We start from the raw sequence: 17,348 nt of genomic DNA, 5'->3' as shown, positions 1-17,348 counted from the left end.
AATCACCAGTCTTTTCCCAAAGCACCCTATCCCAACTAGACTGAATAAATCATCTGGTAATCCCTAATCACATCAGTTCTATCGATATTTCAACATGTCGAAACCGGATACCAGTCCCAAGGTGAAGAAATCCGAAAATTCCGCCCATAACATTGAATCCGCCATCAGCGAAACCGACAATAAAGACGACCAAACCAATGCCACTGTGGAATTGCGAGCTCAATTCGCATCAGATAGCCCCAGCAATAAACCACAATCATCACCCTTACTCGTATCTACGCCTCCCGCCGTATCCAAGGCATTGATTAAATCATATCCTTATTTACTTATCATAAATAAAATCTTGTCAATTGCCACCTGGACAAACGACGACTATTGGGTCAATATCGTTATTCTTTGTTTGTTTGCCCTTGTTGTGTTATATTTTGAAAGTTTGGTGGTTTGGATAGGACATCTTATCGTAGTGGGGATAATCACCTTGTATGCATTGTTGAACAATCAAATTATTGAAGAAACAAACATGCATCCTACTTTGGATGAAGTTGTCCAGGCATTGACTGCCACCTGTATCAAGGCAGACATGTTGTTGAATCCAATCACGTCGTTATCGTTGACTGCATATGATATAAAGAGATTGTTATTCACGACATTTTTCCTCACTCCACTATACCTCATCATCACATTTTTGATAATCAAACCACGGATAATTCTTCTAGTCACGGGGTTATACCTTTTATCCTACCACTCCTCATACTCCCGTGTCACCAGACGAATCATTTGGAAAGTCAAGTTGGCTCGATTGATAGTGTATTACCTCACGGGTTTGGATTTCCTGAGGGCCAAGAATCACTCATTGTTTGCCGCTGCATTCGCCAAAGTGCAAAAGAATGCTGGGTTCGACACTAAAGGTGCAGGAAACAAGCCGGTCCGATTCACTTATGTGATTTACGAAAATCAACGAAGATGGTTGGGGATTGGCTGGACGTCAAATTTGTTATCATACGAACGAACGGCATGGACTGACGAATTCCTTAATGAAAGCTCATCGATCGATACGTTTCAATTGCCCAATGCTTCTGAGGATAAGAACTTCAACAACCCGTATGAGGATTCAAGCAAGATCAATTCGGCCACTTGGAGGTGGGTGGATAAGACCTGGCGGTTGGATTTGACCAACGATGGTGCCATCACCTTACCTAATGCGAAAAGATCCAAGACAACGGCTAATCCAGGATCTGACGAGGGGTTTATTTATTACGATAACACTTGGAAGAAACCTTCTACCGATGATACATTTTCCAAATACACCAGAAGAAGAAGATGGATCAGAACAGCCGAGTTGGTTTTTGATGATTCGACTGCTATTGAGCCTAAGATTAGTAATGAGAGTGTTGTTACCACCACTGGTGCCTCGATTGCCGATTCTACCGCATCTACTAAAAAGACAAAGACTTTGAGGTTTGCAGTTGAAGAAGAAGTTGAGGAACAACCAGAAGAAGAAGAGGTTGAAAATAATGAAGATGTCGATATTGCTAAGAAAATTGACTGATTGAGGTGTGTATAGTTTAAGTAAGATTTAGATATGACTAATGAAGGAGCTTAAAAAGGTTGTCTAGTTTCTGGGATATTCCTACAGAAAATGTATAAAAATATATCAACATATATCCCACAATTACAAGTATCAGGAGATTTGTAACTCTATGTAATACCTAGCAAATTTTATTCAGATATACGATAACAGAGCAAGCTATAGCAACATAGGATAATTATGTAAATTGGTAGCAACTATCATGTCAACTCCGCGGAGGTTCCGGTGTCGTCATAGATAACGAAAAACACACACAAAATCAAACCCCACTATAAAAGTCGTAGTTTTCCTCCCTCCCGAAAGCAAACATTGAATCTCCATTCTCTTTATCCAATAATGCTCATCTCTAGCACCTACGGTAAATCCAATGTCAAATTCCTTAAAGTTCACCGAATTGATGAAACAAAACACAACATAATTGAAGCTAATGTTGAAGTACTTCTTCGTGGGAGCTTCGATATTGCTTATACCAAAGGAGACAACACGCCCATCGTCCCTACTGATACCGTCAAGAATACTATTTTAGTATTGGCTCAGAAAGAGAATACGTGGCCCATTGAAAGATTTGCTGCTACTTTGGTAAATCATTTTGTCAACAAGTATGAACAAGTTGGCGGTGTTGAAGTCAAGATTGTTGAGAATAGTTGGAGTAGGATCGGTGATCATCCTCATTCCTTTCAGCATGAGGGTCCAGAAACAAGGCGTACTGTATTGGATTATGAGAAAGCACTGGGGAAGTTGCAATTGGCTAGCTCAATTAATGGATTGACTTTGTTGAAATCTACTGGGTCAATGTTTTACGGATACAATGTATGTGATTTCACCACGTTGAAGCCAACCTATGATAGAATATTATCTACTGATGTTGACGTTAGTTGGAGGTACGATCCTGATATGATATCTACACTTGGTTTAATTGAGAAATATGCCGATTCTGGGTTGTTTGATGATGCTTATACCAAAGCTAGAAACACAACTTTGGATATTTTCTGTGAGGAGAAATCCGCTTCGGTTCAAGCAACCATGTACAACATGTCACAAAAGATTTTACAGTTGGTTAAGGAAGTAGCTGATGTCAGTTATGAATTGCCTAACAAACATTACATATTGTATGATTTGAAATGGAAAGGAATTGACAATGATGTTCTTTTCTATCCTTCTCCTGATCCCAATGGTCTTATCAAATGTACTGTTGGTAGGAATTAGAAAGCTGCAAAAAGTTGCTTGCTCAGCTCAGCGCGAAATCAAACCAAAAAAAAAAAAAAAAAAATGAAAATTATAAATGAAGTAGTTAGTTAGTTATAGATTACACAGCATGATTAATAAATCGGTTCTATTGTCAATTATAGCCACTGCAGCTGTGACAGCTAGTGTATTAGAATTCATACACTCATACCAAACCAAATCAAAACCACAACTAAAAGCAAAGGAAGTAGCTGCTTCTCCAAAGCAACACTCAGAAGAGCTCATTCGTGAACAACTTGCCAGAAACTATGCCTTTCTCACTGAGGAAGGAATGACCAAAGTCAGATCACAACGGATTATTATTGTCGGATTAGGTGGTGTTGGATCATGGGTCGCCACTATGCTTGTCCGTCTGGGTGTCAGTCACATCCGTGTCATCGATTTCGATCAAGTCAGTTTATCATCATTAAATCGTCATGCTGTGGCTACCTTGAGCGACGTGGGTATTTCCAAAGTCGACTGTTTAAAGAATCACCTTTTGCAAATCGCACCATGGGCGGAAATCGACACTTGTAACCAACTTTGGAATATGGACTCCGCTGAAGAATTGATCTTTGGAAACGACTTTAACCCAACATATGTCATTGATTGTATTGACAATCGCGACACCAAGCTCGACTTGCTTACTTATTGTTACCAAAAGGGTATCAAGGTAGTTTCCTCTGGTGGGGCCGCATGTAAGTCCGACCCAACCAGAATCAACGTGGCCGACATTTCCAAAACTGAGGAAGACCCATTAGCAAAAAGTATCCGTGTCATTCTTAAAAAGCGAGGAATTGTAGACGGAATCCCTACTATATTTTCCGCAGAAAAGCCAGATCCTCGTAAAGCCAAATTAATTCCATTGTCCGAGGATGAAATCACCAAGGGTAAAGTCGATGAATTATCTGCCCTTCAAGATTTCCGGGTCAGAATCTTGCCCGTTTTGGGAACCATGCCTGGTATGTTTGGACTTGCTATTGCTACCCATGTATTAACTACTGTTGCAGGATATCCTACTGAGCCAGTGGAGGGAAAGAACAGATATAAAGTATATAATGATATTTTGCTATCGCTCGCCGGTCAACAATCGAGAATCGGTAAGGAAGATCAAAGAATTCAAATTGCCTTAAATGATATCAATTACATTGTCGAAGAGGTGTTCAGGGGCAAATCACCAATATCGAACTTCTCAACAAGATTGGCATTGAGTAGATGGAATAAAGATGAGGATATTTCGTTTCAGAATGTGGTTGTTATGACTAAGGAAGAACAAAAAGAGCATGAAAAGAGAGTATTGATTGGTGGTGAGCGTGTTGAAGATGTTTATTCTGAAGAAGTGTTGGCAAGAGTTAAGCAAAGATTTGCCGATGAAAAGTATTATTCGCAATTCAGATAGGCCCGAAACAGCGGATGGTGCTGACACGAAAATAAGCTTTAACTGTTGTTGCCAGACGCTGTAAAAGTAAGTATGCTATAGCTAAGTATTAATCCGACTATTTCAAACATATATATAGAATATAAACTATTAGATACGTAACACTCGTACTCCTCCATCATTCGCCATCGGGAGATTTCGGATTTAACTATTTTCACCACCACTGCAATTCTGGAAAAAAAAATCCTTACTTTTTTACAACCAACTTGAATCACCAACAACAATGTTCCCCTTTGCGCCACTAAGAAGGATACCATTTAGGATATCCAACATATCACGAACTGTTCGCAATGCAAGTACAGCCACAAAACCCAAGGGGATAAAAGCACTTACCAAAGCCTATGGTCTCCCTGCCCTTGGTATCTACCTTGGCCTTTCATGTATTGATTTGCCAATCTGTTATATATTTGTTCATTCAATGGGCAGTGAGAAGATTGAGATTTATGAAAACAAAGTTAAGAATGTGTTTGGTTATGGCGTGAGTGAAGAAGAAGTTTTAAGACGTCAAGAACTGAGAGTTAAAGAAGTGGTTGTCGAAGATAAAGAACAAAGTCTTTGGAAAACCGTGGTCAACCTGTTTTCATGGACGGAGTTTGCCATTGCCTACGGGATCCACAAGAGTTTGATCTTTATTAGATTGCCCATTACTGCAGCCATTACCCCGGCTGTAGTAAGAACATTGGCCGGATGGGGATTTAATATTGGTAAGGGTGTAGTGAAAACAACCTCCGCGGGTGCTGCCGGTACCACTGTCAAGGCATTTGATGTCACTGCATCCAACCCTAAATTTGGTACAAGACCTACATCAAAGAAAAAATGGTGGTGGTTTTTCTAAATTTCGTGTATATACAATAAATATTATGCAAATCTTCTAGATACAAACTTCTTCATCCGTTCGTAGACAAAGAAGGAACAACTAACCATCGGGATAACCTTCATATATCCAATACTCAATCCGACGAAAAACCCTCGGATCCCACTCTCACGATAGATTAACTTCGCGGTGGACTTAAACCCGACAAACTGGCCTTGGTTGACGGCACCTCCTACTTGCATTCTTCTCCGTATGACTTCAAATGGGTATGCTGCTGTTTGTGAACACATACCGGCCAATCCACCCGCAACTAATTGGGCCCATGTGGTGAGTGGGGCTCTTGATTCTCGAGACAGTTTCGTCCCGGCTTGTTTGTTCTTGTTAACAATTTGAACCTTACGATGGACATGTTGTTGGACAGTGTATTTTGCGAGATACTTCAGTCGAAGTATATCATGAAGTAGATCGTGGGTGTAGAAAGATACACCGGCATAGGGAATCATCCCCATGATCGTGGGAGCAAATCCTCGATAAAAGTTGGAGATCTTTTGAATCTGGGGTGGGAAAGTGTCCCTCATGTACTTTAACCATCCTGGGTCATTGATCTTTGGTGGTGGGTTTTCATGATAAATCATGTTGATAGTACTTGCCAACCTTCCTTGGTGTCTCTTCATGAACTGGCTATGTTCTGGGTGTAGTTGTAAATGTGTCTTGGTGAGATTCCTAGTTTCGAACGCTAATCTAACTCTGACCAAGTCCAAGGGGTAGGTAAAGAAAACTGACATGAGACCCGACAAGGAACCAGCCATGAATCTTCGAGCAGCAGTTTCATAATTATCATTAGGGATAAGCAACGTTCTAATCTGTTCGTAGGCAACAAACTTTATCGCAGCATAGGGAAATATACGGAGCAAAGTTACCGAGTGCCCCTGGTACAACCCCCAAAGTTTGTCATTTCGCCAAATTTGTCGTCCAGCAAGAAACAACCCGTGACTTGTGCCACGATACTTCAAGAATTCGGGGTTGGACGTCTGGAACAAAATCTTGATACGGTCCAAGGGTGCAACTAACGATTTCGCCGCTGACCCAGCTGCTCCCCCAGCTATACCCAGTATAAGCACATACTCCAATGATTGTTTGTTAATGATTCGAACATCTTCAATCGGAGTTGATTGATCATTACTATAATGCCCTGGAGCAGGAACAAGCTCGTATGGTTCTTCATGAATTGGTGGTATTGATTCTATACTCGACGGTGACGGATCACTGTTTCGTATCTTAACCATTATGTGTCTGTTTATGTGTCTATATGTCTATGTACTTGTGGTTATCCTCTTGCTTTGTTCATCAGTTTTTTTTTCTTTTTCCGCATGTTTTGTTGGAAGGGTTTTTGACTGATTCGAGAAAAAAGTCTGGGGCGATTATTTCATGCAGGAGAAACAAGTGTCTGTCAGTGTCTGTCAGTGTCTGTCAATGTCTGAATCTAATACGGTAATGTCTGTCTGTGTATAATGAATATATAAATAATATATTTAGATATATACATTTATGTTTTTGGGGGTTTTTTTTCTAATAACAAAGTAAATAATAATAATAGTACAGAGAAAAGCAAGCAATGTGGTGGTGGTCTGTATGGGACATGCGCGTAGTGGGGGGTCGGTTGTGTCTGTAATATAAGCACAAGCAAATGAGCTTATATTCTGTAACCCACTTTTTGATAACTGCTTGGAGATCTTCCTCTAATGATCAAAGGAGGAGTTTCCACCGAACTCAACAACACCGGTTGGATTTGTCCCATTTGTTCATCTTCGATAATCCCCAATAACTCAACATGTAAAGTAAAGAATCTCGAGTTGAGATTAGAACTCTTTATTCTAATAGAACTTGTGAATTGGATTCTTTCAAATCTAGCAACTTTAGCAATGGAATCAGAAGGGTAGTTTCTCAAGCACGACTCATCCTTCATGGTGTTCAAGTTGTATTCATTGTAGTACTGAGCTCTATCGAAATAGAAAATCTTGTTCATGGCATCAATCTTGGTATTGTTACGCTTGTTACATGATGCCTTGACAGTTTCATGATCAGGCAAGTTACCGGGAACAGCAGGGTAGATTGGTGGTGGGAATTGAGGACCCTTGTCACGCTTGGCAGTGTGTTGGATCAATGAAATGGAAACATCGTCATCAGAACATTTTGCAACTAATCTAATGGCAAAATAGTTGATATCAACACGGAATCCCTTTTCACCTATGGTATAAAACTTGTTATGAATAAATCTATCAAAATTAAAATTATCAAACATGAAACTGGAAACTAAAGTGAAATAGTTACGTTTGTAACCAATCCAAGTTCCGTTGTCACCCATTTCGAAACCTCTATCAATACGGGCAGTCACAATTGGGTTAACTTCAAGGTCATTACCGGCACAGTAAATACGTTGGTGGTGTCTAGTCATGGTGAAATGAGGACCAATTCTAAACAAGTCACTGGATCTAGGAGCAACCTTTCTAGGAGTGGTGCTACTAGTGGTAGTTGTAGTGGTAGTAGTAGTGCTGGTAGTAGGAGAATCCATAAGTTCTCCGTTTTGATCATGGCCAAGCATATCTAAATGTTGACTATGAAGAGCTTGTCTATGAAGTTGTTGTTGTGGGAGCTGTTGTTGATGCATTTGTGGTTGTCTGATGTGTTGTGGCATAGGGGTTTGCAAGTGTTGCTGTTGTTGTTGGAGCTGTTGCTGCATAGTTAAATGGTGTAACTGTGGTTGTTGGTATGATAATTGTTGGTTGAATTGCATATTCATGTCAGCTTCAACTGGAAGGTGTTGTTGGGTACCTTGCAAATGGTGTGGTTGGTAGTAAGTAGGCATTTGTTGTGGTAACAAGTGGTGGTGTAATGGTAATTGTTGGGTGGAGTGTTGGAAGAGTTGTTGTTGTTGATGCTGGATTTGTGGTTGTTGAACTTGCTGTTGAGGTTGAGTTTGTTGCTGAGATGGTTGTTGACTCATAGGTTGAGGTTGAGGGGTGTGTGAGTTGGAGTGAATCATGGATTGAGGAGTGGCTGTTCCTGCTGCTGCTGCAACTTGCTGTTGCTGTTGTTGCTGCTGTTGTTGTTGTTGTAATTGTGGCATATGCATTGGATGATGGTGCATTAAATGGTCATAAGCTGGATGGTGTTGTGGTTGAGGTTGTTGATGCTGCGTGTGTTGTTGTTGTTGTTGGTGGTGAATGTACAGTTGGTGAAGAACATGGTGGGCGTCTTCTTCCTTCATATGTAAACTAGTAGCGGTTGCTGCTGCGGCCACTGCTGCTGCTGCTGCAACTGCGTCTGCAGTACCATTAGTAGTTGAGTCGTTGTTAGTATGGGCAGTGGTAGTGGTTGTAGTTGTAGCTGTAGCACTGGCCACACCACCACCAGTTACAGCGTCATTTGCCATGGACATCATTTGCATGGTATTCTTTTAACAGATGGATCTTGGGAAATAATAAAAAAAAAAAGACAGACTTTTTTGTGAACGGTTTTTTTCTTTTGTCCTCGGACGCGATGATTTGTAAACGATGGGAATAAGGTAGTGAGTGAATGTATAGTATCTTTGTCTTTAGGGAGTGACTTGGATAATTTAGATTATATCTCTGTGATTTCTATAAATATTACACAAGGATATAAGATCTGGTCCAAGAAAACAAAAAAAAAGAAAGACACTGGGTTGAGTTTTAAAAGAAGAAAGAGAAAAATTTTAGAAATGTAGGAAAAAAAAAGAAACTCAAAAATGTAAACGGAACAAATAAATGGATCAGAAATCTCGAGCAGGAAAAAAAAAATAATTGCTTTGTGAAAAAATTTTATGCTTGTGGTGTTTTAATGTCTGTCAAAAAAAAAAGTGATTACTTTCTTTATTTCCGAGAAATAGGCACCATTAATCTGCAAAGTCTCGCAATGTGCTTAAGTTAATTCACAAAATCTGCGAATAAAACCAAGATCTCCCTAGAGGGGAATATGTTTTTGGGTTATGTTTTACAGATTAGCCTAATTTTTATTTTTGTTTTTGCTAGGGTTTTTTTTATTTTTATTTTTATTTTTGTAGTTTCTTTTTTTTTCATTGTCGCCTGGAACAACTGTCGGGTCATATACAGGACATGATGAGCTAGGACAATTTAGTCGGACATAACTTCTGATTCGCCAAAACGCCTGAAATACACAAACTCCGTCACCTTAGACCCCCCATTTAGTTACCCTAAAACTTTAAACTTATTGTTGATAGCCCTGCTCTTCAAAAAAAGACAAACCCACTTTCTTTTTTTGTTATCTAACTAAAAAGCTAAAACAAAAATTGTTGTTTGATCTCGATCTCTTCCTGCATATAACGTACATCAAAACCGAGTGCAAGATGATATCATACTTGAACGTGCTTGGCAAGACATCAGCAAACATGAGAACAATGGACTACTCCTATTTTTGTATCCAGTTCGCCTAAACCCAACGGTTGGATCCCCAGCTGAAAGAACGTTGGCACATGTAGGTGGCCCACCTCCGCTTTCGGTCTAATTTTTTTTTGTTTTAGGGACGTTTAGATGCTGCTGCGGTTAATGTTGCGCCATATAAATTTATTTTTTAACCCAACGGTATTGTCAGATTTCCAGTCGTGTGCACGATATTGTCGAGTGTTGTTTTTTTTTTTTGGTTGGATCCCACGGGCAGTGTACTAGTATAAGGGTTCCAGTTTGCAACGATGAGGTAAAACGGGTTGAATACGAAACAGGAAAATCTTCCCTCCGATCGAACCATTTGTCGTATATTTTGCCTGGTTTCAGGCGGATATCCAATGATCCAAGACAGGAGTAATCACCGAAAAAACCTGCGAATTGCTAATTAAAACAAGGTTAGTTTGTGTGATGAAAGCAAGAATGACATGATAATATTAAGATTAAACTTGGGGGGGCGGTTACGTGTTTGAGGTAAGTATAAGAGATTTTACTGTCCCGTCTGATCAGTCAATGATATGCACTGTCGGTTGTTTTCCGGCTGTTTTTCCCAGTTAGGAGACAACTCCGTAGAATACGGGCTAATTGACCGTCACAAAGCAACATCGGGGAATAAGGTTTTACTCCGAGACGATTCAGATCCAAACAGAAAACTTTCCATGTTGCGCGGTAATCTAATACGATCCATGGAGATGTTTCTAAATATAGATGTGTCTGTGTACAATGTGCTAACTGGAGGGGAGGAGGGGGGAGAGGGGAGAGGGGAGGTGGTGTGAACGATATTAACAAGTTCTAGTAATTGGAGCTAGTTAAAACCGTATTAACACCATAACAAAGTAGTAAGCTATGGTAGTAGTCAAATCTTTGCTTGTCTTAGATATTATCTGTAGATATGTTTGTAGATCTGTTGCAGAATGGAGGTAAATCCGACAGTCTTTATTTAATTTTTTTTTTTCCTTTGGAGTTTAAACAAAATTTTCAGACGTGAACATCCAGAGAACCTCCTGTACCAACCCTACTGACCCAATGAGAGATGTTCAAACCAGATAATCAACAATACCATAATTATCACGCATACTCCATATTCCCAACTAGTTCTTCCATACGTGATGTCATCTCGGTAGTGTTCATCCTCCAATCATTGCCCAAGGTGGTATCATTTGTATTATTGCTCGTGTATATCATACTCGGGTCCAACTTCATGGGCGGGAGATTCCTTATAAACTTCTACTTGCTCAAATCAAGTCTATCTGAGTTATTCACGCGATGGAAGCGGGTCGTTTTATCCCTTGGCAAAATGCTCGTTATAGATTGCGTAATCTATGTCGGATTGACGAAATATTCCGACAGTCAACGAATGTACTTCACTTACTTGACGACACTAGCCCATCTGATATTTGCCAGTGAACTAATCGGGGTTAACTCCATCAACTATATCAATACCATAACCATCAAGAAGATCACCACCAAGATCCAGTATGATAACAACTGGTTCATAAACCAACGATTCATCAACTCATTAATATGCTTTGTGATTATCAACTACATCACCTATGTGTTAAACTGGTTGAATTTCACCCTAAGACTTAATTTAACCCCGCCAATCAGTCAGGCAGACAATTTATATTTAACAATTTCAATTCATATCATACTTCAGACCATCTTATTTAAAAACTCATCCATCATTCAAAACTCGATCCCCAATTTGACTGATGAAGTCAGTGTCAATGTCGATGACAATAAGTTATTAGATATCGACATTACCCAACTTAAGCAGATCAATCCATCCAACCAATCCATTGCCGTTAAGAATTTTGAGAATTTCATCATATCCCCGATCAACAGCAAGTTGTCTGTGCTTAGCAAATCAGACAAGGTAGTCACCACCAATAGCAAGTCTAATAATGTCACCACAATAAACAACAAGATTGTCATTCAACCATTCTGGAATATCATTGCTGCGTTCAAGTCGATACTCAAGAATAAGGATTTGTTTAATCATGCTGTCACGGATGATGAAGAGATTGCCGATAGTGTCAAAGTATCGGTTGTGATGTGTAATTCCAACAAGGTTGTTCTTCAATTATTTGACCCCGTGGAAAGATTATTGGTGAAGCTTAATCAAATCAATTGGATGTCGTTCAAGACCATTGACAACTATTTGATAATTTACGACTTGGCCCTGGCATTCAAGTATGAAATCGTTTTGTATCAAGATGATACCCCTGTGAACAAAACTGTGGTAGTAACCACGGGTTCAGTATCTTTCGCTTGCGGCTCCGGTTCTATCGGTACGATCCAAACCTCATTGTCAACCACCATGTCCAAACTCACTCAACTCCGACAAAAATTCAAAAAGTACAAACGAGATGAGAACAAGCGGATTACAGAATTACGTAACTCCATTGACGTGATAAAGACCCGACTCACCAAGCAAAACACCCCCAAGCATAATGATATCAGGTTAGTTGGGAAAATCAAGGGTTTGAAACAGACGGTGATTCAATTGGAACACGACATTGACCAACTCCTGGCTGAAATCAAACAATTGACTATTCAAGAAAATGAAATTAGTCAACAGTTTGAAATCAAGGATGAAGAGTATGCCAGTGAGGTGCAACTATTAGAGCAAGAATACGAAGACTACTTGTCTCGATTGAATAAATTGCGTGCAGAATTGAAGAACATCAAGGGTGAGTGTCAGACAATCCTTGCCAAGAACCACAAATTACAAGTGAAGCAATTGAACAAACAAGACGAAATCAAGACATTAACCAATGAACTCAACGACATCAAGTCCCGTGAAATACTTGACAAATTCAAAACAAGAACCAGGAAAACCAACGACAAGTTTGACTACATTTTACCGAAATTAATTCACGAAACTGAAGTATTGACAAAAATGTTCTCCGACAGACAATAAATAATGTGTATATTTTATTTTTTAAAATTATTTACAGGTTAACTAATTTCCTTTAATGACTCCCCCACACTGTGGAACCCCCGATTGTAGTACAACACTCCTCCTCCTCCTCCACTTTTTTCATCTCCTCCACGTAAGATATCCACCACGTCAACCACCCAAATTTCATGCAGGTCAACCTTGAAATTCTCCCTTGCTTTACAAATAAACACAATCTCCGCCTCGTTCAAAATGGGCACCTTTACGTCGTCCACATCGTGATATCGAAACTCGTTCTGTTCCAACTTCTCAAACGGCCTTGTCATTTCATGGAATATTCTCCCATCCCTGATCTCCTCTTTGCTTGTTCCTAACACTAACTCTTTCTGGTTATCTTGCTTCACACCCTTGGCGAATATTCGCAAGAGATGTACGGACTCGGCACTGGGTGGCAATATGTGAATGGCACATATTCGACATGAATGTAACTCGCGCGAGGTGTATGATGGTAAATGTAAATTGAACTGAAGTACTGGTTTAGGATATATCGATAGCGAGCAGACACTACCTAGAGTCATTCCATGGAGTTGGTTTATTGGTGTTGCATGGGGAGTACCTGATGTCAATATCATTGCTTGTTGGGAGACTCGCGACATTGATTGTCGGAATTGGTCCGATAGCACTTTCATGCTATATAGTCTGCGAAACATATTACTTGTGCTAGGTTAAATACAGCAATGCAGTAACCCGCCAGTTCAGTTTTTTCATTTTGTATATATATGTACCGTCCATCTCTAATCACGTGATCTGATTGGATCAAGAAAAGGAGGGGATGAACTTCTTTCATGCTACCAAATGAAAGAATACGCACCATACACACTATCTCTCTCTCGCTTTCTCTTTCTTTCACGGTTTCAAAAGAATATTGCCGGTTATGCATACTATCAACTGCATTGTCATGCTAGTTTTGAGATGCTATTGAAAATATCAAACTATGTAACTATATGCGCTATCATATCAAAAGAAAGTGTAGACTATCAAGGCTTAGCCGGATCTATTAATAGACAAAGGGGAAAAAAAACGTTGTTACACTTTTTTGTGATATGAACAAAGGCGTATAAAAATCCCTCCAGCTTTCTCCTGTTTTTCTCCAAAATAGTTATAGTGTATGCATCATGGATAAAATGTTTTCCTTATCTGTTATCACATTATACTTATTACATACAATCACTGCTGCCAGCTCACAAGTCAGTGCCATCCAGTTTAACAACTTCGGATATTCGGGAGCATACACCCCTGTGGTTGACTTGGCCAACATCTACGATGACACTTGTTCATGTGCAGTTGCAAGTAAGCCTACCACATTCAGCGGTACAAACACTCCCTTGAACGAGGAAGTCAGTGTCCATTTCCGAGGCCCTTTGCAGTTGTACAACTTTGCCAGTTACGTAAGTCAAGATTTCACCCTTGGCGATAACTCGGGTGAGTTCACCAGATTGTCATTTTATGATAGCGCAGAGGGAACTGCTGACAATGTTACCTTTTTGACTCGTGCCGGGAAAAATTCTAGTTGTCTTGGCTTTGGGTTGACCTATGCCGATACTGATGGGATCTCCAAGGCAAATAGCCCTACCGTGTTAGCCGATGATACGCTTATCAACTCCAATCAGGAATATGTTATTTTCTCAAACTTGACTTGTGACAAGTCGGGTGTGAATAACGACTGTGGGGTGTATCGTGAAGATATTCCCGCATACCATGGTTTTTACGGAACCACGAAAATGTTCTTGTTCAAGTTTAGTATGCCCAATGAAACAAAATCGGCATGGGATGTAGCCAACTATAACATGCCGGCCATTTGGCTTTTAAACGCGCAAATCCCCAGAACTGCCCAATACAGTAATGATGTCAACTGCTCCTGTTGGAGATCGGGATGTGGAGAATTTGACGTGTTTGAGGTGATGAATGTTACTGAATACACCCATTTATATCTGACCATACACGATTACCAAGGAACTGACGATATTGAAAGTGGATTAGCTGGAAATGGGTATATTGACCGTGATTTGAATGGAACTATGGTTGGTGGTGTGGTTTTTGATTCCACGGGAAAGGTTATTGTTTGGATGAGTGATGATACAACGTTTGACGAAACTGTTCAAGCTGGTGATTTGAATTCTTGGATCAAAGGTGCGGAAAAGAATGCCGTGACTACTACTTTGCCTACTGCTTCGTTAGCCGTGGCTACTGAAACAGGAACTGGATCAAGCACTACCAAAAAGAATAGTGGAGTGGTTGTTGCTCGTTCGTCTTTGATTACTGTTCTTTCATCACTTCTTTGGTTTATATAGATTTATAATTGACTAATTTGATAATCAAGTCTGCTAGTTCGCTATGCTTTTCGTAGTCAACAAACACTTGTTCAATACCAACAATTGATTTGTCAACAAGCGTAACTCCATCTTTAATCTGTACACCTTCAACATCTGTAACAAACACACCGAACTTGCCAGACTCTGGCTCTGTATCTTTAACGTCCTTGGCAAGCGCGTGGATTTTATTTCTATAGTACTCTTCCACCTTTTCCGCAAAGTCGGGCATGAATCTCATCCCATCCAGCCCGATCTTATTCCTCATCAAGTACTTCAACGGGATATACGTCCCCAACAGCTTACTAGCAATGGCAGACCGAACAATCGCTTCCAGGTTGTTGATGTATCGCTTGGCTAAGTACCCTTTTCTATCCAACACCGGGAATATCTCGTGGGTGTTAGCCTTTGGTTCTGCTGATAGTTGGATAGTGTTGCCTCGGGGTGATCGCAATCGCGCTGCTAGTCCGACATTGGAATTCAAGGCTAAGGCATAGGGATTATTCGTAAGTGATGGATAGAATGTGGGATTGTAGTTTGATGCAATGTGTTTCTTTGGTATTGGGATGTGTTTTGTAGGATTGGTGAGGAGAGGGTGTTTTGTTATATTCGACATTGACGGTATTACGTTCTCCATAGTGATCTGATTTTGTAGTAGGCCAAAAAAAAAAAATAAATAAAAAATACCATCGCTTTATATCATCGCAAAAAAAAATTATCATAATCTCTAAAAAGTATCACTTTACTATTGCAACAACTGAATATGACAGCAGATATATTGGGTAATCTTGAAAAGAACCCTCATGGAATCTTCTCAGTTAAGGATAACAATGTGTTCAACAAGATAACTAAGGATTTGTTGGATCCTATAACTAGGAAATACTCCGTGTTGGATGAGATTTACATTGATGGATTAGATTCCCTGCAAGTGTTTGGTCAGACTAAGATGGTCTTGGACGGAGTTGGAGGACTGTTGCTTGATCGTATTGCTGAGTTGAGACAAGCAAATGAACAAAGTGAAGACGAAGATGAGGAAGAAGAAGAAGAGCAGCAAGAAGAACAATATTCAGATGAGGAAGAAGAGAAAATCTTTGACCAGCAAGAATTAAACCACGAAATAGAAGATGAAGATTCAGAGGAGGAACAATCAGAAGACAATGAAGAAGAACAGTCAGAAGAAGAAGAAGAAGAAGAAGAAAACGAAGACCAAGAAGAGCCTACCCATACTAAAGATTCCTTCGGTCTTAATGATGGGTTTTTCGATATCGACGAATTTAATAAACAAATAGTCGCATTGGAAGATGACAACAATGACGACGAAGAAGAGGTTGACTATTTTGATAGCAATTCCGAAGAATCTGACGATGAAGTTGACTACTACGACGATTTCTATGACAAACCTGGTAAATTTAAATCTACCAAACAAACCGAAGAACCAGAAGAGGAAGAGGAAGAGGAAGAAGAAGAGGGATTCGCAGAAAAGGACTACGATAATGCAGTTGGTTCAGCTATGAAGGACCTTTTTGCTGATGAAGATGAAGAGCCAGAACAATCAACCGAGCAACTTTCGTCGTTTGAAAGACAACAACGAGAAATCCAAGCAGAGATCTCCAAACTTGAAGCTGAGCTTGTTGCCGACAAGAAATGGACCATGAAGGGTGAAATCACATCCACACAAAGACCCAAGGATTCCTTGCTTGAAGAAACAGACTTGTCATTTGACAGAACCGCCAAGCCCGTACCTATAATCACTGAAGAAGTCACGGAAACCATAGAAGACTTGATTCGTAAACGTATCAAGTCGGATGAATTCAACGATCTACCAAGAAGGATAATCACTGATATTTCTAAATTCCACAAGACAAACAAGGTTGAAGTTTCTGAACAAAAATCATCCAAATCATTGGCAGAAATTTACGAAGATGAATACAATAACGTTGATGCTGCTGCCCAAGAAGTCTCTGACGAAATCAAGAAACAGCATGACGAAATCACCGAGTTGTTCACATCAGTCAACCATAAACTTGACGTTCTTTGTTCTGCCCATTTCGTTCCTGCACCACATCAATTTAAGACTATTGACATCAAGGTTACTGATGCTTCCAGTCCTTCTATTTCCATGGAAGATGCCCAACCATTATATGTATCTTCGGAATCCACTTTGGCACCACAAGAAGTATACAAGATTGGTGATGACGCAGTAAAGGCCCAAGGAGCCGCCGGAAGATCTCAAGTCCAATTGAAATCCGGTTTGTCTTATAGTAAAGATGAATTATCTCGTGATGATAAGCAAAGATTAAGACGTGCCGCCAAAAGAAAGAAGGCCAAACACTTTAACGAAAGAGAAGAAACTAAACGACAGAAATCTATGCAACAACAAGCACCCTCAGGCAAACCAGCTAAAGTTGGTGAAGTCATTGACACGTTGGCCAAGGCTAAGAATGTTACTGTTATTGGTAAAAAGGGTCAAATGACCGATGTTAGAGGGAACATTAAGAAGAATGTTGAGCAAAATTCAAATAATTTTAAATTATA

The 17,348-nt window shown here is 39.9% G+C and overlaps 9 protein-coding genes across 9 annotated transcripts; 6 read left to right on the top strand and 3 right to left on the bottom strand. All coding sequences in view use genetic code 12, as the record gives it.

Moving 5' to 3' along the window:
- Nucleotides 1-94: 94 nt before the first annotated feature.
- On the top strand, nucleotides 95-1,549 carry SPAPADRAFT_55428 (peroxisome biogenesis protein; the record flags this gene model as incomplete). The annotated part of the gene is made up of 2 exons (XM_007375022.1): nucleotides 95-113; nucleotides 234-1,549. 2 exons carry the CDS (start codon nucleotides 95-97, stop codon nucleotides 1,547-1,549), a joined length of 1,335 nt encoding a protein of 444 aa, XP_007375084.1.
- Nucleotides 1,550-1,916: 367 nt separating this feature from the next.
- Nucleotides 1,917-4,380, top strand: SPAPADRAFT_60905 (tRNA threonylcarbamoyladenosine dehydratase; the record flags this gene model as incomplete). Its single annotated transcript, XM_007375020.1, is given in 2 exon segments — nucleotides 1,917-2,851; nucleotides 2,865-4,380. A coding segment is annotated over 1 exon segment (1,210 nt), but the record flags the coding sequence as incomplete, so codon positions are not given.
- On the top strand, nucleotides 1,925-2,794 carry SPAPADRAFT_136352 (uncharacterized protein; the record flags this gene model as incomplete). Its single annotated transcript, XM_007375021.1, has 1 exon — nucleotides 1,925-2,794. One exon carries the CDS (start codon nucleotides 1,925-1,927, stop codon nucleotides 2,792-2,794), a length of 870 nt encoding a protein of 289 aa, XP_007375083.1.
- Nucleotides 4,381-4,463: 83 nt separating the features above from the next.
- Nucleotides 4,464-5,125, top strand: NAT2 (Nat2p; the record flags this gene model as incomplete). Its single annotated transcript, XM_007375019.1, has 1 exon — nucleotides 4,464-5,125. One exon carries the CDS (start codon nucleotides 4,474-4,476, stop codon nucleotides 5,083-5,085), a length of 612 nt encoding a protein of 203 aa, XP_007375081.1.
- Nucleotides 5,072-6,413, bottom strand: LEU5 (coenzyme A transporter; the record flags this gene model as incomplete). Its single annotated transcript, XM_007375018.1, has 1 exon — nucleotides 5,072-6,413. One exon carries the CDS (start codon nucleotides 6,348-6,350, stop codon nucleotides 5,109-5,111), a length of 1,242 nt encoding a protein of 413 aa, XP_007375080.1.
- A 220-nt stretch (nucleotides 6,414-6,633) lies between these two features.
- NDT80 (transcription factor) lies at nucleotides 6,634-7,764 on the bottom strand (the record flags this gene model as incomplete). The annotated part of the gene is made up of 1 exon (XM_007375017.1): nucleotides 6,634-7,764. The coding sequence occupies one exon, from the start codon at nucleotides 7,757-7,759 to the stop codon at nucleotides 6,758-6,760; it is 1,002 nt and encodes a 333-aa protein (XP_007375079.1).
- A 3,002-nt stretch (nucleotides 7,765-10,766) lies between these two features.
- On the top strand, nucleotides 10,767-13,175 carry EMC9 (Emc9p; the record flags this gene model as incomplete). Its single annotated transcript, XM_007375015.1, has 1 exon — nucleotides 10,767-13,175. The coding sequence occupies one exon, from the start codon at nucleotides 10,840-10,842 to the stop codon at nucleotides 12,463-12,465; it is 1,626 nt and encodes a 541-aa protein (XP_007375077.1).
- SPAPADRAFT_137703 (uncharacterized protein) lies at nucleotides 12,504-13,154 on the bottom strand (the record flags this gene model as incomplete). Its single annotated transcript, XM_007375016.1, has 1 exon — nucleotides 12,504-13,154. One exon carries the CDS (start codon nucleotides 13,152-13,154, stop codon nucleotides 12,504-12,506), a length of 651 nt encoding a protein of 216 aa, XP_007375078.1.
- A 270-nt stretch (nucleotides 13,176-13,445) lies between the features above and the next one.
- Nucleotides 13,446-14,838, top strand: PGA52 (Pga52p; the record flags this gene model as incomplete). The annotated part of the gene is made up of 1 exon (XM_007375014.1): nucleotides 13,446-14,838. The coding sequence occupies one exon, from the start codon at nucleotides 13,620-13,622 to the stop codon at nucleotides 14,793-14,795; it is 1,176 nt and encodes a 391-aa protein (XP_007375076.1).
- Nucleotides 14,839-17,348: the final 2,510 nt, after the last annotated feature.

This window comes from Spathaspora passalidarum (assembly GCF_000223485.1).
Source record: "Spathaspora passalidarum NRRL Y-27907 unplaced genomic scaffold SPAPAscaffold_3, whole genome shotgun sequence".
Taxonomy (NCBI): Eukaryota; Fungi; Ascomycota; class Pichiomycetes; order Serinales; family Debaryomycetaceae; genus Spathaspora; species Spathaspora passalidarum.
Note: the sequence above shows the minus strand (reverse complement) of the source record. Positions and strands in the feature narration are given on the sequence as shown.